At 39.1% G+C, this 18,635-nt stretch overlaps 1 protein-coding gene across 1 annotated transcript in view; it reads right to left on the bottom strand.

The window, feature by feature from the left end:
• Positions 1–18,635, bottom strand: part of LOC106932841 (gamma-aminobutyric acid receptor subunit beta-3-like) — a 34,649-nt gene that overhangs the window by 14,670 nt on the left and 1,344 nt on the right. Inside the window, exons 3-5 of the mRNA XM_088013536.1 lie at positions 5,971–6,191; positions 3,110–3,192; positions 1,800–1,937 (exon numbers count right to left, since the gene is read on the bottom strand). Of these exons, the coding sequence (XP_087869662.1) occupies positions 1,800–1,937; positions 3,110–3,192; positions 5,971–6,191 (442 nt within the window). The remainder of the gene's footprint in view (positions 1–1,799; positions 1,938–3,109; positions 3,193–5,970; positions 6,192–18,635) is intronic.

The raw sequence follows: 18,635 nt of genomic DNA, 5'->3' as shown, positions 1-18,635 counted from the left end.
CAATCAGGAGAATAACAAACCTCATCAATCCCGTCAAGGACCACCGGTTTGTAGAAGATGTTTGCTAGGTGATTTGTGTCTGTTTCAGTGAAGAGCCACTCCAGCAGGCTTGTACCAACTGCAGCTACTTCAGGGAAACTTCAAAGGCAGATCTTACCTCATTTCAACCCAATTAGAGGCGCTGACAAACACAACTGTGGCTCTGAGGAGTTAAGATCAACCCATCAAGCTTTGGCATGCACATGCCTGCTGCAGAAATTGATTAACCTCTTCATCTCTAGGCCTCTTTTTGAGAAATATGGTTGAAAATACATGCCCAAAATGAATTGAATGTATCTCAAGAACTACAGAGTTTATTTTAATTGTTTTGGTATCAAAATAAAGGCAAGACTCTAGAGAATATGTTACAGCTCTAAAACCCACCCTGCCTGTTACTGAGGAAAGTGAATTAATATGATACACAGCAGAAATTAAGCAAAATATCTATTTCCGCCAAAAAAAAACCCAGTTCAATATATGAAGATTCCTTTCAAAGCATGTTTACTACATGTTTTGGATGTAGTAAACAACAGTACACAATCTGACCTTTTACTGTGCCAAGTTTCATGGAAAGAAAGTGAATCACATGAGTTTTAGAGAGGTACTACTTGATAAAAATCTAGGCGGACCTTCCAAATTAGCCATTTTGGCACAATTTGTGCCATTTGAACTTTCTCAGTTTTTTTTCTGTAGGTTCTGTTTCAATTATTTATTCTTATAGAATAAATGATTACTTGTCATAGATAAGTAATTACATCTAATAACAATTGTTTTTGGGGGTTCCTTTGAAAAAAAATTTCCTCCTGGAGTCTCTAGTCTGCGCTCTGCGCTCTGCAAGTAAAACCATGCAGTTCTCAATACAGATATGCAAACTTACGCGGGGCGGTTTCTCGGGATCCCATTGGCCAATTTTGATGATTGACACGTCTTTCGAACCGTCAGAGCCAATAGAATCCGAGGGCGTTGACATTAATACGGAAACTAAAGCCATTCACCAATTAGAGGACGGGAAACGCATGTGACGTGCATTGACGGAGTTCGCCTCTACATTTTTATATGGAAGCCCAGGAGGCGGAAGAGGCTCTGGGCAGAGCCGAAAACAGTATGAGATGGACTTAGGGAAAATGGATTATCGAACCAAGTGGAAATATTTAGTCTAATAAGGATTATGACCACGAAACAGCAAAGGTAGGACTGAATTTATGTTTTTCGCTTCGTGAAATTAGCTATTTCTTTTTTTCTTCTTCAGCTGCTGGTTCAGTGAGTTTTGCACGTAGCGTGGTGATTCTGGTATTGTTGGAAACGGCAGAGCTTCGGCTTTACTCTGATTGATAGTTTGTGGGCTTTGGGAATAGTTGCTCTTTCACTGTTGCATTTTTTACCGCGTATGCCTCGTTAGCCTCGTTAGCATCTAATTACGTTTCGTTTTACCAAGCTACTTCGTGTTCAGGCTGGGTGTTGTTGATGTAGAAAATATTGTTTGTATCATTTAGAAGAGCTTTTTCCCGATCTGTGGATATGCAATATGCCTATATTGATAAATGTATAGCATGTTTTTTCAATCGATCTTGTTGCGGCAAGCGCAGAGGACCCAAATTTGGGTCCTCTCGCGACAAACAGGTTTTAAATTACCAGCTGTAAGACCAGCAGACGCTTAATTTGTATGATTTCATTTAAAGTTGTACTAAAAGCCTTAATGTCATGTAAATAAAAGAAAAAAAATGTTTCAGCTCTTCATGTATTCGAGTCCAGTGGGTTACCTGTGGAAAAGACTACATTTCTGGAAACGAGTTTGTAGTCAACAATGGAGAACTGCGGCAGCTCGATGCGCGTCACCCCGGTTACGGCCGATTCGCCTCCCTTCCAGTAGAACTCGATGTCATCTGTGGTGTAGCCATCTGCAAGAGAAGAAACACGAACACACCAAGGTGTAACCATCTGTCAAAACCATCGCAGGAGACCAAGATATGCAGCGTTGCTGATCGCCCAACTGGGCTGTCATTCGGGAGCTGGACAGAAAAAGAAAGGAAAAAAAAAAACATGTTTGAAGTTGGCTCAAAGAACCAGACATTCCTTTAAAAGTAAAAGGCTTAATCGATTTCTTCAAGAGAATGTAATTACCAGTTAAGGGTCTTACACTAATAACACTAATTTGGGTCAATTTTCACACATATACCTCACTTTCTACACCTAAAACAATCTAAGAGAAGAATACAAACCATATTTCATGTAGTAGCATTATCTCAAATCGACCCTGGACTTTTAGTACATATAATAAGAGCTTCTAAATATTTTAGAAAATAATGTGATTTAAAAAAAAATTCACTTACTGGTATCCAAGACAATAACTTTATAAGAACTGCAACTGAGCTGATGACCCTCTTCAAATTTGGAAATGAAGGAACACATGTTTTAAAGGTAAGGCAGATGTGTTTTGATCCTCATACATTAGAAACCTGTCTATATCTACAGTCAGAGCAGTACTGGACATCAAGCAGGACTAAAAGGCCAAAAGATCCAGGAAGTCTTGATAGAGTACATCATGAACTTTTTGTAATAACATCAAAAATAATAAAAAATGAGCTGGTCTATGCCAGGAGACTGAAATAATGGGATCCAAAAAATTTGACCATATCAACAAAGAAATGGTTGATTTCTTCTGACATCATCTCATACCCTATAGAAAACACACGCTAAGGCTTTTTATGCTTCTTTGCAAAAAGCCACTTGTTGCCTTTAATAAAATACTAATCATAAAGCGAATCCCGATATCCATTGTACACCAGGCCGATCTCCCACAGCGGCTACATCATAAAATTACCCAATCAGAACCGGCAAGCATCGAGGGACCTGTGGGTGATTAATTCAAGTAGAAAACCTGAATTTTTTGATGAAAAAAAAAATTTTTCATCAAAAAAAATTATGTTTGGGTGTCTGCTAATCTCTCCATTGTCGCCAAAACAACCTTCCTCATATCCAGTCCGTTACCGCTCCAGAGTCTTTATCAAAAATAAATAAATTAACCTAGTTTTAGGAGAAACCCTCCCCCAAAAAACGCCCATGTACTCACAGCTCTCTATCTCCAGAGTGCAGTTCTGCTCATCCAGGGGATACCTCCTGAGGTCCATCATGCAAGCAGCTGTTGTTGTTATCCTGAAACACAACAAACAGATTGAGAGAGAGATAATCTCATTTTCTTTCCACTTCAAAATGATGATAGTTATGCTTTGTGTATGTGTGTGTGTGTGTGTGTTAATCCATTGGATAAAAACCAAATGAACTATGTATGTGAATAAGAGTACGAAGCTACAGGACGTTCTGTGTGTTAAGCAGTCAAGAATGACCGAAGAGTTTAAGGGACAGGAGTAATCCAGTTAGCCTGAAGTATTAATCTAAAAGCACCTGCTTGTGTTAGTCATCTTTAAAGCAAAATAATTATCCTCTTGTCTTTACATCAAATTCCTGAGGTGGTTTCACATTACAGGAGACTCCTTGCATTGTCATCTCCAAAACAGATTACTGCAGCGTCCCGCAGTCAAAACGCTGACTGCGTAAGCTTGTACATAATTAAACTATAAGTCACTGACAGACGCCAGTCCATACTGATATTTTACAATCTGTTTATCTCCCTGGCATAAAAAAAAAAACTGGTCTCCCTCCAGCCTCTGATTAGGTGGAGAAAAGAAAAGAAAAAAAAAAAAAAAAAAAAAAAGAAAACGCAAACACGACTGCAAATTTTGGCACAGCTCAGTGCCTGCTCATCTGAATTGGGTCGCAAGGAGTTGTTGCTTTGTTTATGTGATCGCGAGCGCTCCGACGGCTGATGATCAGACAGTTAAAGTGAGGGGCAAAGTGAAATGCAAATTCAAAATGATTTTGGCTGAGTCTGGCCTGATTAAATGCCGGCTGCTTGGCAGTTAGCCACTGGATGTCTTCGTTCAGCTAAGACTCGGATGAGGCTGTGGAAAGCCATTAGCTGATGTTATTATGCTGTTAAAATTACTCCAACAAAGTGGGTTTTTCTAAAGCACAGACATATTGTCATTACTGTGGCACTCTCCAGATACAGATTATATTGCATGTAGACTGTAACAAATAATTTTTAGAGATAAATGTTGCATTTTGTGTATCTTTGTCTAAATGACTGTAATGAAAGGTGATCGGGTGTTCATTAAAGCAGCCATTTTGTCAGAACAAAGTATATTTGTAATATATTCAGATTTAAAAGACATCAAGGCTTGAAGAAGCTTTAATAAATAGACAGCAACCTTTTTCTCACTGCATGGCATTACTCCGTCAAAACTATTCCTGTTTATAGACTAAAGGAAAAACATTTAGGAGATTTTTGGGTAACTCTTTATTTGAAGGGGTGTGCATAAGACTGACATGACACTGTCATAAACATGACATAACGTCTGTCATGAACATAAAGAAGTCTTTATGAATGTTTATGACAGTTGTCATGAAGTGTCATTTGGTAAATAATGACATTTTTAATCCAAAGTTGCTCTAAAAGTTGCATTGAAAGTCCATAAAAAATGCCAACTTTGCATTAAACTACCATAATTTACAAAATCGTGCAAAGTTGGGACTTTTAAAGGACTTTTAATGCGACCTTTAGAGCAACTTTGCATTAAAAGTGACATTATTTACCAAATGACACTTCATGACAACTGTCATAAACATTCATAAAGACTTCTTTATCTTCATGACAGACGTTATGTCATGTTTATGACAGTGTCATGTCAGTCTTATTCACACCCCTTCAAATAAAGTGTTACCGATTTTTGTATTAATCTCAGCCAAATTTGAAGTTTACATACACTAAGGTTACAATGACAAAGGTGGCATTGCTTATAAGCTTCTTCTTGTTTAACTTACATAACATACAGTGGCATTTTCTTAACACGAAATCAATCTGTTTACAGCTCGATACTCAACTTTACCTGACTTTAATTTACATAACAGCTCTAATCAAAAACACCCCGGCGTTTCTCCTCCGTACTTTGATCTCTTGCATGCACCGTGAGGTCTATAAGTAGCCCACGAGGCTAAATGCTCTGAACTCCACTGGCATAATCAAGCATTGCTGTGTGACTTTAAAGTACTGACATATGCAAATGTGGGTACGCTAGTACACAGCCAAACAAAGATGCACACACACACACGCACACACATGCACACTTCTCTCTGCCACTGACAATTCAAAGCATGCATCCATATTCATAGGTCATGCCGACTGCTCTGAATTAGCCTGACAAAAACATCAATGGAGAACACGGAGCAGGGGCTTCATAAAACAAGTATTCACCAACAACCTGGAAGCCGAGCTTTGCATTGTACAATATGACTAAACTGGTGCATTTCTTAATTGTTATTTAAAGACAATATGGGTCAGTTGCATACACTACCAAACTGATCAGCTAGGAGAGTTAGTACACAAACTTTATCCTGTTATTCATCTGTAAATGGGCAACTTAGAATTCCAAAAATAAATCTGCTTAGCGTATACGACAATTTAGATGAAACTCATGTTTTTGGATGAGGTGGTTTTTTTAGTGTATTTTGCAAAACTGAAATGAAAACGCATCACAAGTGATGTCATCAACAAAAGGATGTTACTACTGCCGGAAAAGACGATAACAGGAAGTGGTAGGAGGATGATGGAGTGGAGTGTTTTTTAATGGCTAATAGCATAAACAAACTCATTTATATGGGATTATAATTGTGTTTCTTATTAAATGAAAACACAGTCATTGCAAAATTATGTTTTTCGACAGTAGCTGAATAGTGACAAAGTTTTGCTCACATTTGTGGGTTGAAAATTTGGGTGTGCTTTGACAAATGTGCAGAGATGGCCCACTTTTCTGTGTGACCTCTCTCAAAAACAAAGGTGTCCTTTGAGAAGCTGACGAGACAACAAGGCCGTACCTGAGCCCGTATAGGACAGTCCCGTCTGGGTGAAGGCGAATCATGCGATTTTTGACTGTGACTCCATGAACAAAAGACTTCTTGTCATTGAGGAAGTAGGTGTCTGGGACCCACAGCTGGTCTGCAACCCTGTTGTCCAGAGTCAAGTTCAGTGGGATTCCTATGTAGGCCAGACGCTTGTCCCTCCAGTACTGCTGGAAATACATGGTCAGCGTGTAGTCCTATGGAAGGAGAGAGATAGAAAAAGAACAATTATAAAAACTTTACCAGTTTAATTATATAGGACTAGGCACATATAAACCAGTAACCTAAATGCAGCCTGGCCCCTCCCTGTGGGAACGCTCTACTCAGTATTGTAAAGTACCACAGTGCATTGCACAAAAGGGCAGCATGACTCATCTACCTGCAGCTTTATTGAACACTTTTCTGAGGAAGATTTTCAAAAGTTCTCTCCCCATTGACTGAATCTTTCTAGTATAAGAACATTGATTCACAAGGCTGAATTGTATGACACCTGAAAGCTCTTTAAACAATTTTAATTTAAATTGACTTTCACTCAGTCACTTTGGAAAAAAGTGAATTATTCTCAAAAGACTGATTGTAATGCGTTTTTACAAAATGTCACACTGCTTTTTTTCCCTTTACTTCACACACAGCATCAGTTAACATTTAAAAACTTGTTCTAACTTCAGCAGAAATAAATGCTGGCCATTTCAATAACAAATGAAGGCACAATGCACTGTTAAATAACGCTCTAGATTTGACTTATGACACATTTGACACTGCAGCAAACACAATTTGATTCACGGATAAACCATGTAGCCGTGGGTTTTAAGGACGGTTTGATTTCTGCACTGTCCTTGCAAAGGAGGATTCACTCACCTCAAAATGCCCAACGCTTGAAAATGAAAGTGAAACTGACAGTTTGACCTAGTTTGATTCGGCTAATAATTATCTAAAGACCATAGAGCATCCAGAGAACAGTAAAATGTATTATTACAGACAAATACTTGCTCCTTAAATATTGGGGGGAGAACAAAAATAAAAAATAGCATTTATTACTTTATGTTTACAAATACACCAGCATAATTGGATTTATTGAAAAATATACATTGCAATTTCAGCAGAAATATAATATGTCTCTGCATTAATGTCATGCGTTCCTCAAAATCTGTATTATGAGGAAGAATAACAAATACGCAAATACAGCTTTCAGCACACAGCAACATACAGGTTAACTGTTGGTTTTGCATATGAAATTCATCAACAACATTTCACAAACATATAATGGGCTTGTTATATCCCTTTAATTTTCTATGTATCAAACCAGCATGATCTGGCACTCAAAAAGAGCAAAAAACAAACAGAAAAACAAGACAAAAGTCAGCCCTTCCATGAGAATACACATAATCCAACAGTGCGAGGGAATACTTGTGTTTTGTATTAATTGGGTAATATTTGACCAGCGCAGAAGCTGCACCAGAGGCCCCCGAGCCCTCCCCCCTTCATCCCATACCACATAATCCAGTTACTCAAGCTAACTCTTCCTCTCTCTCATATCTATTTCTCTCTGTTCGCACCTCTCTTTTTTTCCCTCCCTCCCTCCCTCTCTTTCTCTCCCTCTTTCTCTAGGCAGTGCAATGATCTTCACCATACCCACTGTTGTGTTGAAATGAAACCTGCACCAAGCTGGCACTGCTAAAAGCACACATGTCCCCGTGGTGCCAAACGGAAACCAGAACGAGATTAAAAGCGTCCACTGCAATAAGCGTCGCTTTCCAAAAGACTCACGTGTGACCAAGCTGTTGCATAACTCGAGTAGTTATTTGTCTCTTTGCGCCGCCAGAAACACTGTTTCTAACGCACAACAGGTTTTGCATTTTCATGAGGAGGGGGGGGAAGAAAATAGAATTCCAAGATAAACTCATGCAAATTCATCCCGAAGTCAGAATTTTGTCTCCTCATCTATTTTTATTAACTTCATAATCAGTGAATATTTTATCCGCCATGCAGATCAACGAGAAAAGGAAGATCTTAGTCAGCACAGGACACAGATTGGACACTCAGCAGGACAAGGGAAGCTTATTGGCACCAAGCCATGGTTGTACAGTAATAGAACGGTGGCATGTTTGGTCGCCTGCAACCCCCAATCACTCTCGGATTGTAGTCTTCAGCGAGCATGTGGGAGGAAATGTCAGGAATTAATGTGGCAATTACTTTTGTGTACTGCCATTATCTTCCATTACAAATCATCCTTTTCTGCCCTTTCTTGAACAAGGCTCCCACTTTCAAGAGAAAGCTTATTAAATCCATGTAATAGAAGCAAATAGCTATTACTGTAAGGCATGAATGTCTCCAGAAATGTTGATCGGCAGCTGCTGCATCAATGCTTAGCGCACGTTCAAATAATAAAAAAAGGTATATTTTCACCATTCAAAACATCTTTATATCAAAGACACCCTGCTTACGTCATTTCTCAAATTAAACGTTAAAGTTACATTTTTAAAGTAAAGAACTTTACTCAAGTATCAATGATTCTTTTTTGCGTATGGTTCTCTCAAAATGTCTCCACCTGAGAACACGCTGGTCAGTAAAATGAAGTGCCACGGTGCAACATATAAGTGGGAGAGATGACTCATCTACCTGCAGCTTTAGCGAAATTTTTCATGCAAAATTTTCAAAGAATTAATCCCCGAACATTTCTGGCACGGGAGCAATGATTCACAAGGCTGAACTGTGTGACACCTGAAAGCTTATTAAACCACTGACGCTTTTCATTTAAATTCAAATGGACGTTCAATGCGATTTTTATCAAAATGCCAAGCTGCTGTTATTTGTCCTCATTTAGGAACATTTTAGCTGATGGACACTTTTTTTTTTTAAATGCATGTTCCCCTCTCTAGCAAACATTTTGATCAAATACCTTTTATTCTTCTGAGAAAGAAGCAGAACCACACATTTTACTCAACTATTTTAAAAAGCAATGCACCACCATACAGATATACAGGTAACTGTTACCTACAGCACAAAAATATCTAAATAAATATCTTTAACAGTTTAAAATGGATGCAAATGACAAAGAAATAGAAAACTATGTTAGTCGATATTATTTTACAATTTCTCAGTTTGGTTCAGTTCTTTCAGACAAACAAAGTCTGAGTCTCTACTGGGAAAATATATATTAAAAAGCATAAATAACATTTAATTTATATTTACTACGAGCACAGTAAACTGATGCTGTTAGCACTGATGGAGCTCCACACTAAAATCACTTAAAATTTCAAACTAAACAATGTTAAATCAAGTTAGTGACGCCAGGCTACTTGACGCTGAGCTACCTGCAGCTCTGCTGAAGTCATCAATAAAAGCTTGTAGTCTAAATAAAACTTGTCATCGACATTAGCCGTCCCATGTTTCAGCCATGGGAACAATATGAACTTGTCTTCTGCAATGACTTGCAACAGAAAGACGCTCGGCTTGTAAATGGACGGCGGCAAACTAAAAACCTCTCCATCGGTAACAACAAACGTTCCAGTCCTATTGACAGCGGGAGCCTGCAGAGGGAATTTGCTGTTTGAATCCATCCCATTGCCTTTCTTCCCCTCTTTCTTTCCATTACCACTGTAACTTTACCCTCCATCATCCCCTCCAAATGATTGATGCCTGGCTTTGACCCTCGCTCCCCATCCGCTCCCTCTTCCTCCTTTACGCCCGAGGCTGGCATCTTCCACTCGACGTGTCGGCAGGTGGGCTGCTCGGCAAACACCTCGTAGGATCATAAATGATTTAAACAAACAGTGTAGCCTGTGTAAACATGCGGCCAAGAAGTCCTCATCAATGTTGCATGGAGACAATCAAAATGAATTTGAGATGAAGCAAGCACTGCTTTTGCAATACCTGCCCAGGAGTCGGGTGTTTTTTTTGTTTTTGTTTTTTTTTTTAAAGGAAGTGAGCTCTGGGTTTCTATGAACTAGAACTGAACATTATAAATTATTGACACCTCGCCCGACTCCCTCTACGCTCTGCTTCAACGCTGTTGTTTGTGCATTAGCATATGTTTTCCGCAATAATAAAGACGGTGACCAGTGGAAGTGATTTCCAGCACGCCTTAATAATTCAATTAACCGCAGGGTATAATCATTTCCATTCAGGGTGTGCGAGAGTTCAGATAAGCAGAGTTTTGGCTGCGAACTGACCCATATTCGGTTTAATCTCTGCCTCTCCACTGCACTGCAAATGGTATGGCAACACAAGCAAAAGCGTCAAAGAAATGTCCAGTTTGTCACATTTGGGATGAAGTTTTCGATGAAGGAAAACAACAATGTATACCGACTTCGTACTCTACATGAACCCTGATCTGGTAAAGCAGTTTTAGTCACTTTAATGTAATTTGGGAGCGCTCTCTCTCCCCTAGGGATGGCCCTACAGTGGTATATCACCGCAGTGCGGGGGAATCCCTCAATGATTTCCTGCTCCCCTCCTTCCACGGATATAACATAGCAAAAGTAGCAGCATCCCTTATAGAGAGCACACACTAGGATTTAATTGAAATGACTTTTTTCCATTAAATGACAGCGTCCGCCTTCAATACGTCTGATACTTTTATGATGTTTTACCACATAAATAGGAAATAGAGGAGGAAGAAATAAAGTAGAAATGTTCCCACATATGCTATTCAGAATACATATTGTTTTTTACTGCCTATTAGTAAATTATGACTGATTCAGTCTGCAATATATGACATTAAATGAAAGACGTTTAGTATTTATTACAAGTGGAACATGATTGGTAGTTGAAGAGCAAAAGGCTTTTAGTTCCACAAGCGGGGCCAAATATCACATTTTAGTCTAGATACAATGGCTAAACATAAAGCTTTAAACAGTTTTTGTACATTTCCTTGGTATTTGGTAGAATTACTTTTAAAACTAGAACTTGGATAAAAGACAAGCTTCCCACAATGGCTTGCTTGAATCTTACCCCAGTCTGAGTTAGGTTCATCAGAGATCAGGACCAATTTGTCGTCCTTTTGCCGCTTGTTGCTAATTTACACTAGAGGTTGTGGTCCATGTGGAAAACCCTTTAACTTCCTGGCTCATGTCCTGGGATGTTGCCTGAATACTTACATTTAAAGTTATTTTCCTCATGATGCTATCTATTTGTTTTGTGCACATTAAGGTATAGAAGTATTGAAAAAGACAATAAGTATTCTGGAACACTTTAACTTCTACCTGTATTCCCTATTTCAGTGTTAAAATGTATCTTTTCTCCCTCGTTCCCTGAGACCTTCCCGTTGTCCTTCCTTGTGGAGTTATTTCTTTCCGTCTCTTTTTTCATTGTATTCTAGCTTTCACTCTTTCTTGTGTCTATTTTCCTCCCTCTCCCTTAGGTCCTCTCTTGCACCCTTACTTATTTTCTTGCATCTGTCCGTCCATTCGGTTTCATTTCTGTCCTATCTCCATTCCTTTCTTTGAGTCCTTCCTTCCTTTCATTCCTTGTCAGCTTCCTTATGCCCTCATCTCCTTATTCCTTTCCTTTTTCCATACCTTGTCATTCCATCCTATTTCGTTCCTTATTTTCTTTCTTTCCTGCCAGTAGAGTGCCCTCCTTTCTGCCCTCCTTCTCTTTACCTATTCCATATTTAAATCAGTTATTGTTAACTTTTGTATTTTTTGTATAAAATGAAGATAAAAGACTAAGAAGTCCAGAAGGTTGAATCTGGAAAAGTCTAGAATTTCCCCACATATATTCTGTTGAAGCCCTGTGACCTGAATCAAAGGTTGGGTACAAGAGAACAAAATTGCTAAGAAAGCTTGTTTGGTGATTACTAAAACCGCGGCAACGCCAAGATATCATTCACACTTGTTCCCCAATTTGCAGCTATTCAACCAAGGCCTAATAGGTTGTGAAGCAGATGGCGGACTCTTCATCCAGTCTTACAGCAACCTTTTAATAAATGCTAGAACACAGTGTTCCTGTTTTTGATAGCAGTGAAGTTTTTTACTGCTTTCATCCATTAGAGTAGGTGGAATCTTTCTGTCTGAAGACCTTTGGAATAAGCGCTCATGAATCAAATTTACTAGACTGTTTTATTTGTTACCCGTCTGCTTGAGTGGCACCAATGAAGGAAGTAAGGCTGGCTCCTATGGACTGTACATCTCCCAAGCCTGCAGTCTGTCAAAGGTGTACGCAACTCTGAGTATGGCTTCGATCGCAAGGGGGTCGTATCTTTGGAAACCCCCACACCCCCTCACCTCAAATCATGTGTTCTGTCATTTGGCTGGCACTATAAGCCAAGAAGAGCTCTCTTTGCTCGCTCTAAATCTTAGTGATCATCACTTCAACCCACAGCATGCTTTCTCCTGAGGCCAATTACATTCCATCAGCCAGGAAGCCGGATGCAGGATAAAAGACACAGGGTATATTAAGCTGGAGAGAAAAAGTTATGCTCTTGCTGCATAGCTGGAAGAGCTATACGGGATAATTAGGATAACACAGTTATTGCTTTGGCAACATCTGAATCCAAGATGTACTTTCTGCGGACTCGGCCTTACATCAGGTATTTAAGACCGAACCGTAACGCCGGCTCAAATCGCTTCCATGTCGTTCAGAAGGAATCTGAAATCGGGGAGCAGATATTTACGTAAGAGACAGGTTTTTCGTGGTACTGGTGCAAGATCCGAAAAAAGTAAGCAAAGGAGCAGGAACATTTGGAGATGGAAAGATGGAGATCTTTTCACCTCTCCAAAATGACAGCCTTTTTTTTTTCTTTCTTTTTCTTCTTTTCGACACCCACACACAGCCGTGGGTGTACAGATGACTGGCTTGCTCAGCCTGTTACTGTGACTACATTTACTGTGCATGCTCTGACCGTTTCTCTCTGTGCTCTACCTTTTGTCGAGCTGAAACTTCGTTTCCCGAGGCCGAATTTCCTAAAACGATCTCCATAAAGTCTAAATATTGGCTGCAGAAAAAGGGATTTTGGACAGAGTTCCTTCAAAGATTATGACTGAACACTTCGAATGTTGTCAACACCCACAAACATGAATGTGTTCATTTGGATCTAAAGTGAAAGACCAGTATGGTAAAGCAGATTTACGAGACATTATAAATTAGTTAGTGGGATATTAATTCTTACCGCAACAAAGATTCACACCTGGGAGTGAGTGTGTTGGTACTGAACACACACCTACACACAGTGCCCTTATTTTTAACCCTCATTTCCTTAATAAAGGTGTTGGAAACCAATTAAACGGAGACATGCACTGTTATTTCATTTTTATCTTCACTTTAAGGTTAAGCTAAGCAATAAAAGCTAAAGAGGAAAGGCTTAAGTTGAAGAATAAAACTGTAATTTACTGACTGATTTGTTTTTGTTTTAGTCACAGTTGTCAGCCCGAGTTTTAATGCGGTGCCAACAACTCAAACATTTTCAAGGGACTTCCCATTTCCTACACACTGCCTTGATCTTGTCCTAGCATGCGTTTCTCATCAAGCGAAGCCCGCAGAGCACCACAAGCAAACCTCAGAGGTAATTAATAAGCCTTTCTCAGACATTTTAGCATCTGCTTATGCAGGAGCTCACTCTCTGCCAACGCGTTGGAGCTCACTACGTCGACCTGCCCTGCCAGGTGGAGTTTTTTGTTTGTTTGTTTGTGGGCGAGCCAGATGTCATCTTTCAAGCTTTCGATCAGCTGCCTCTCTTCGCTGGGCTCTCCTCTCATGTTTTACTCACACCTTGCATCTCTCCACAAGTTCTCTGCTTTAAATAAACTCTAACTCGTCTATCCCTTTGTCATTTTTTCCCATCAGGTTTGCCTGTGTGACATATATTTGAATCTGAAAAATCAAACTGCTGCAGCAAAAGACGGCTCAGTTGAATTGTGTGGACTTAGGTGAATGAGTGAAGTGCAATCCTTTGTAAGTCAAAGGATAATCAGGGACAACAAATGTAAATCAGATCTGAAGTTATTGGTAGCATCTGTGTCAATAATCCATCCCAGAAATATTTTAAAAATGTCTCAGATGCTCCTTGTTTTCCTGTTTAAACAACAAAAAAGAAAAGGCCCTAACACACATCCTTGCTGCCTCCCTACATTAGTTTTAATGCTAAAATAACGCCTTACTCCAGGAAATTAGAAGCCTTTGGACTTCTTTTAAATCATATACCGACTGTGAGACACATCAATCCAACAAACTCAGATTTTCAGGATGTCTGAAGTGAACATAGTGATAAACTGGAGTTTTGGCAACTGGCCACACTTTTTCTACCTCCTCTCATATCTTATCCTTGGAGCAAACCCAACACAAATCTCCAGCAGAGCTATTTTAATCAGGATGTAGTGAGTGGTGCAGCCTTAAAAACAATGGGAAGTTGTATCTTTTTGGATTGTTTTCCTTCAGCACTGAGGAATCTCTGCTTTCTTGTCCAACAAACACCCTAACTCCAAGCCTTATTTCAGCACAGCCAGCAGTCTGTGCAAATAAACTTTAATCTTTTTGGACCGGTTTTTCATTATGTCTGCAGATTTGCTCACTAAATTAGTGAAGATGAAATGTTTTCCGAGTTCTTGAAGACTTGTCAGAAGTCGTTTTCTTTGTTGTTGTTTTTTTCCACGGGAGAAAATGCAAATCGCAGCATTAATGTGCAGTTTAGCACTGATCAAAGGTTGACACAAAAGCATTGATTCTCTTGCTTCTCTTTGGAGCAAGCATCCCCATGATAGAACAACAGACAGCTCCAACACTGGATCAGTACCATCCACCAAATGTCAAACGCTGAAAACAACAAACAGCTTGTTGTGAGCTTCAACACTGGAGAACGGCCACGGATTGTCCATTTAGCTAGCACAGATGCAGAGCTGCACATGTGCGGTCCCTGTGTGAATCGGTGGCAATGAGACACGGACCTAATTAATTAGCAGTTTAAGTGTGATCTCGACTCTCTGATTCCCTGGTTGATCAGTGGCTTTCATCTGCTCTGCAGAGAGTAGACTGCTTGGCCCACCAGCTCCTGTTAGCAGCGCTCCCATACTGTCAAATCCCACTGCGCCCTTTTCTGACGCTTAGCTCCCCCTTATCAAAAAGAACAACCCTGTAAGAGCATAAACACAAAAATAAAAGGAAAACAGACAAACTTTTGTCTGATAGAAAAAAAAAGTTCAATTAAAATATTAATACTTTTAAAGGAAGTACAAACAAAGTAAATAAATTGGATTGATCAATTAAATCAATAAATAAACAAAGTTATATGTTTTTGATGAGGGAGTGAGGAAACATGAATAAATATTTCTATTTATGACACATATATGTAATTATGATCTAAATATTTTCAGGAAATCATTTATTATGCTAATTAAAATATGCAAACAAAGACAAATGACAAAAATAAATGGTCATTCTTGAGAAGAAAACTAAAGAGTATGCTTTTATTTTACAATGCAGGTGAATATCATGTTTTTTTTTTGTTTGTTTACAGTTCCTCTCAATCAAGTTAGGTTAACTTTATATATTCTTATTTCCTACGTTCTTGAGCTTCATGCAGCTCCTTGCGTGTAAATGAACACAAATTATTAAACTCTGTATGATATAGATATAATTTATTTTATCTGAGCACCTGCAGCCTGTTAAAAATATAGGAGGCAAAAAATAACCAAACCTTTCCTAAACTAACTTTTAAAAAACCTTAACTTAGAAACTTAATGATTTTTTTTTTTACATTTAAAAAAAAAGAGTTGAGTTGAACTTTTGGAGGAGCATAAAAGTCTTAAAGTTTAATACCTGCGTTCGGCCTTTGATTTTTATTTTATTTTTTTTATTAATTAAGGGCAACATCTCAGTGTCAGACTGTCTGCTTTGTTTTCCTTGCAGTTAGAATGTGAACACTGAAGACGTCATGCAGCGGGAAGCAGAGTCTTTTTAAGTCTTCAGCAAGACCTACATCTGCCTGATGGGTGTCAAAGAGTCACCGGGAGGTGCATTTAAAATTAAACTGAGCAGACACCACTCCTATTTTTACTCAACTGCTTAACTAGAGACTATATGACCCTGTGATAACGTTTTTTTTTTTATTATTATTTTAGCTGTAATTGGATTGGGGGTTGTAAGTGAAGAAACCATGAATTCTATCTTAACGGAGAAAATCTGGCTTTCAGTTCACCTCTGAGAAGCTAAAATAAAGGTTTTCCTTGAATCCTTAGAGGTGGCCTAGCCAAAGTACTGACTTGAGATGCTGTGCTCCTAACAGTAGATGCCAGCATGGAGAAAATAATAAAGCAGGAATCTTAGTATTTCCGTTGAGTTATGGAAATAATTACTTTTATATGGAAATGTTGTTTCATTGTGTGTTATTTACCCGTAGATACAATCAAAACAAACGTGTGTGTCTACTCCAACTGGGGAAATGGCTTGTCCCATTTTTGTTTACATCTGATGAAGAAGGAAGTTGCACATTTGTGTTTTTAAGTACACTGCTTTAGAGATGTAAATACATATTCATGTCAAAAGGTTTTCCTGGTTTTTACAGCCCAAAACAAGCAAAATGATTTCATTCTCAAAATAAGACCAATTAAGTCAATCCTTTGTTGCCTTCTGCTCTCAATGGTCATGACTTGGGTTCAGTACTACTCTACAAACCCTCAAGCACATCTCCTAGCCTTCGTATTTTAGTAAACAATAGCAACTTTTCATGAATAGAGGCCAATTTTTTAAAATTATGCCAAAAAGGAAAGCACTCCATCTCAAACGCATTTGTGGAGTTTCTATGAGGAATACGTGCCCAGAAAGCCAACAAAAGCTGCACCAATCATTAGCTAAAGCCAGGAGTCACCTGGTGAACTAATCATTGAGTCATTAGTATAGATCAGAAACCTGCCCGCACACAAACACACACACACATCTCCTCCCTCCCAAAGGATCACTCTCTAATTCATTACAGGGGAGCAGAAGAGCAGGACTGTCGTCCTGATACGATGTGAGCTGTTTTTGACGTCACCAGCATTAACCTATTTTGAGGTTTCAAATCGTCACAGATTCAAAACTGCTGCAAAATGCAGTTCTTGTGATTTAAAGTCTCTTTAAAAGCAGACAGATGTTTCCTGCTGTGCAGAAACAAATGTGGCAATCCCATCAACTTGTAGCATTTAGTTAGCTCACCGACTCATTTAAATTTTATACCATTTTGTGTTGCTTGCTTTGTGGTAGTGTAGTTTTAAATATCCTGAACATCGTTTCTTTACAGTTTTACTTATATAGATTCACAGTTAGCATATTAGCTAGGCTGGTAAACAGACTTAGCTTCCCAACCGTAGCTTTAAATCTGGGTTTTGTTTTCCCCTAACTGTTTGCAACATTGGTATAACTTGATAGACTCAGCCAGTGCTTTTCCTACGATCAACTGTCTTTGACTGTGGCGCCACGTCTTTGTTGTGAGAAAAGCTCAGCAGCTCGGCAGCCATCAGCTCTAATGAAAGTCATGATGGCAGCACCTGTGCATGCAGCGGCCCGTGAAAGCTGTCGGAGCAGAGGTGTTGATGTGGAACCGGAGACTTGTAGTAAAAAAAAAAAAAAAAAGGCAACGTCTATAACTCAGCTCGGCGCCTGAGCCTTAAAAATCTCTCTTTTATTTTATTTTTGCTCCTGCAAAGAAGAGGAAGCGTAGCCACTGGCAGATCATTTCCAACTGCAATTTGGGTCATCATCAGCTGATATTTTAAGATACAATAGCCTGAAGTTACTTTTCTTGCATGCGGGTGCACGTGTCGACATGGTAAGAGGAAGGAGGCAGGGGGGGTAGGGTGCAGGGTAAAGTGGGGAGCATTTAGCTCATGAATTAACTAATCCAATCTGAGCTCTATGATAGCTGTCTGCTCGGAGGGGCCTCCGGGGAGGACAGTGTTACGGTAACAGCCGAGGTTAACAAGCAGAGCTGTGAATTCTTCTGCATCAAAAAGATCTGAATGGAGAGCTCTTGGAGTGTATCGATTGTGAGAGCATGGCTGCAGCTTTAATCTTGTCTCTAAAGTGAGCCTTCTGTCTGAGGATTGTTGGAAGCAATGCTGCTGCTGCTGCTGCTGCTGCTGCTTCTCTCTCCTGCCAACGTTCCAGATAAAGAAACACCAAAAACCCACATGACCGTATTATGTGTTGGGGGGGGGGGGGGGCAGTGGAGGAAGCAGGACTGCATGGTCAGTATAGAGAGACAAAAGTGTCACAATTTCATAAAAAAACTAAGTTAATAAATACTTATTTGTACATGACCTAAGAAATAATTCAAGTAATGATGATTTGAAATTAATTTTTTTTCGCTGCTAAGAAATTCTGTTACGAAGTCCACTTCAGACCAATTAAATTGACTAGTGTTGACCCCCTGCCCACACATCAATTAAAAGAAATAACATGGACATATCTGCCCCAACACTGTAAGGTAACCTGACCCACCTAAACTGTCACCACTAGTGGTGCTGGTGATTTCTAACCTTTTTTTTTTTTTTTTTTTTTTAACTACCCATTTTTATGTCTTTTCAGATTCAGTAGTTCTGCACTTTACTTCTTTTTAGTACAACATGATGACTAGGGGAACTTTTCATACTTTAGTTAAAATAAAATTTCTTTACTCATACTGTGAGAAAACATGGTTTTATAACTCTATAACATAATGCTAAAAGGAG

The sequence above is a fragment of the Poecilia mexicana genome, unplaced genomic scaffold (genome assembly GCF_051168715.1).
Source record: "Poecilia mexicana isolate PSO_F unplaced genomic scaffold, ASM5116871v1 scaffold_2, whole genome shotgun sequence".
NCBI lineage: Eukaryota > Metazoa > Chordata > Actinopteri > Cyprinodontiformes > Poeciliidae > Poecilia > Poecilia mexicana.
The sequence above is the reverse complement of the archived record's forward strand: the minus strand, read 5'-3'. Positions and strand labels throughout refer to the sequence as shown.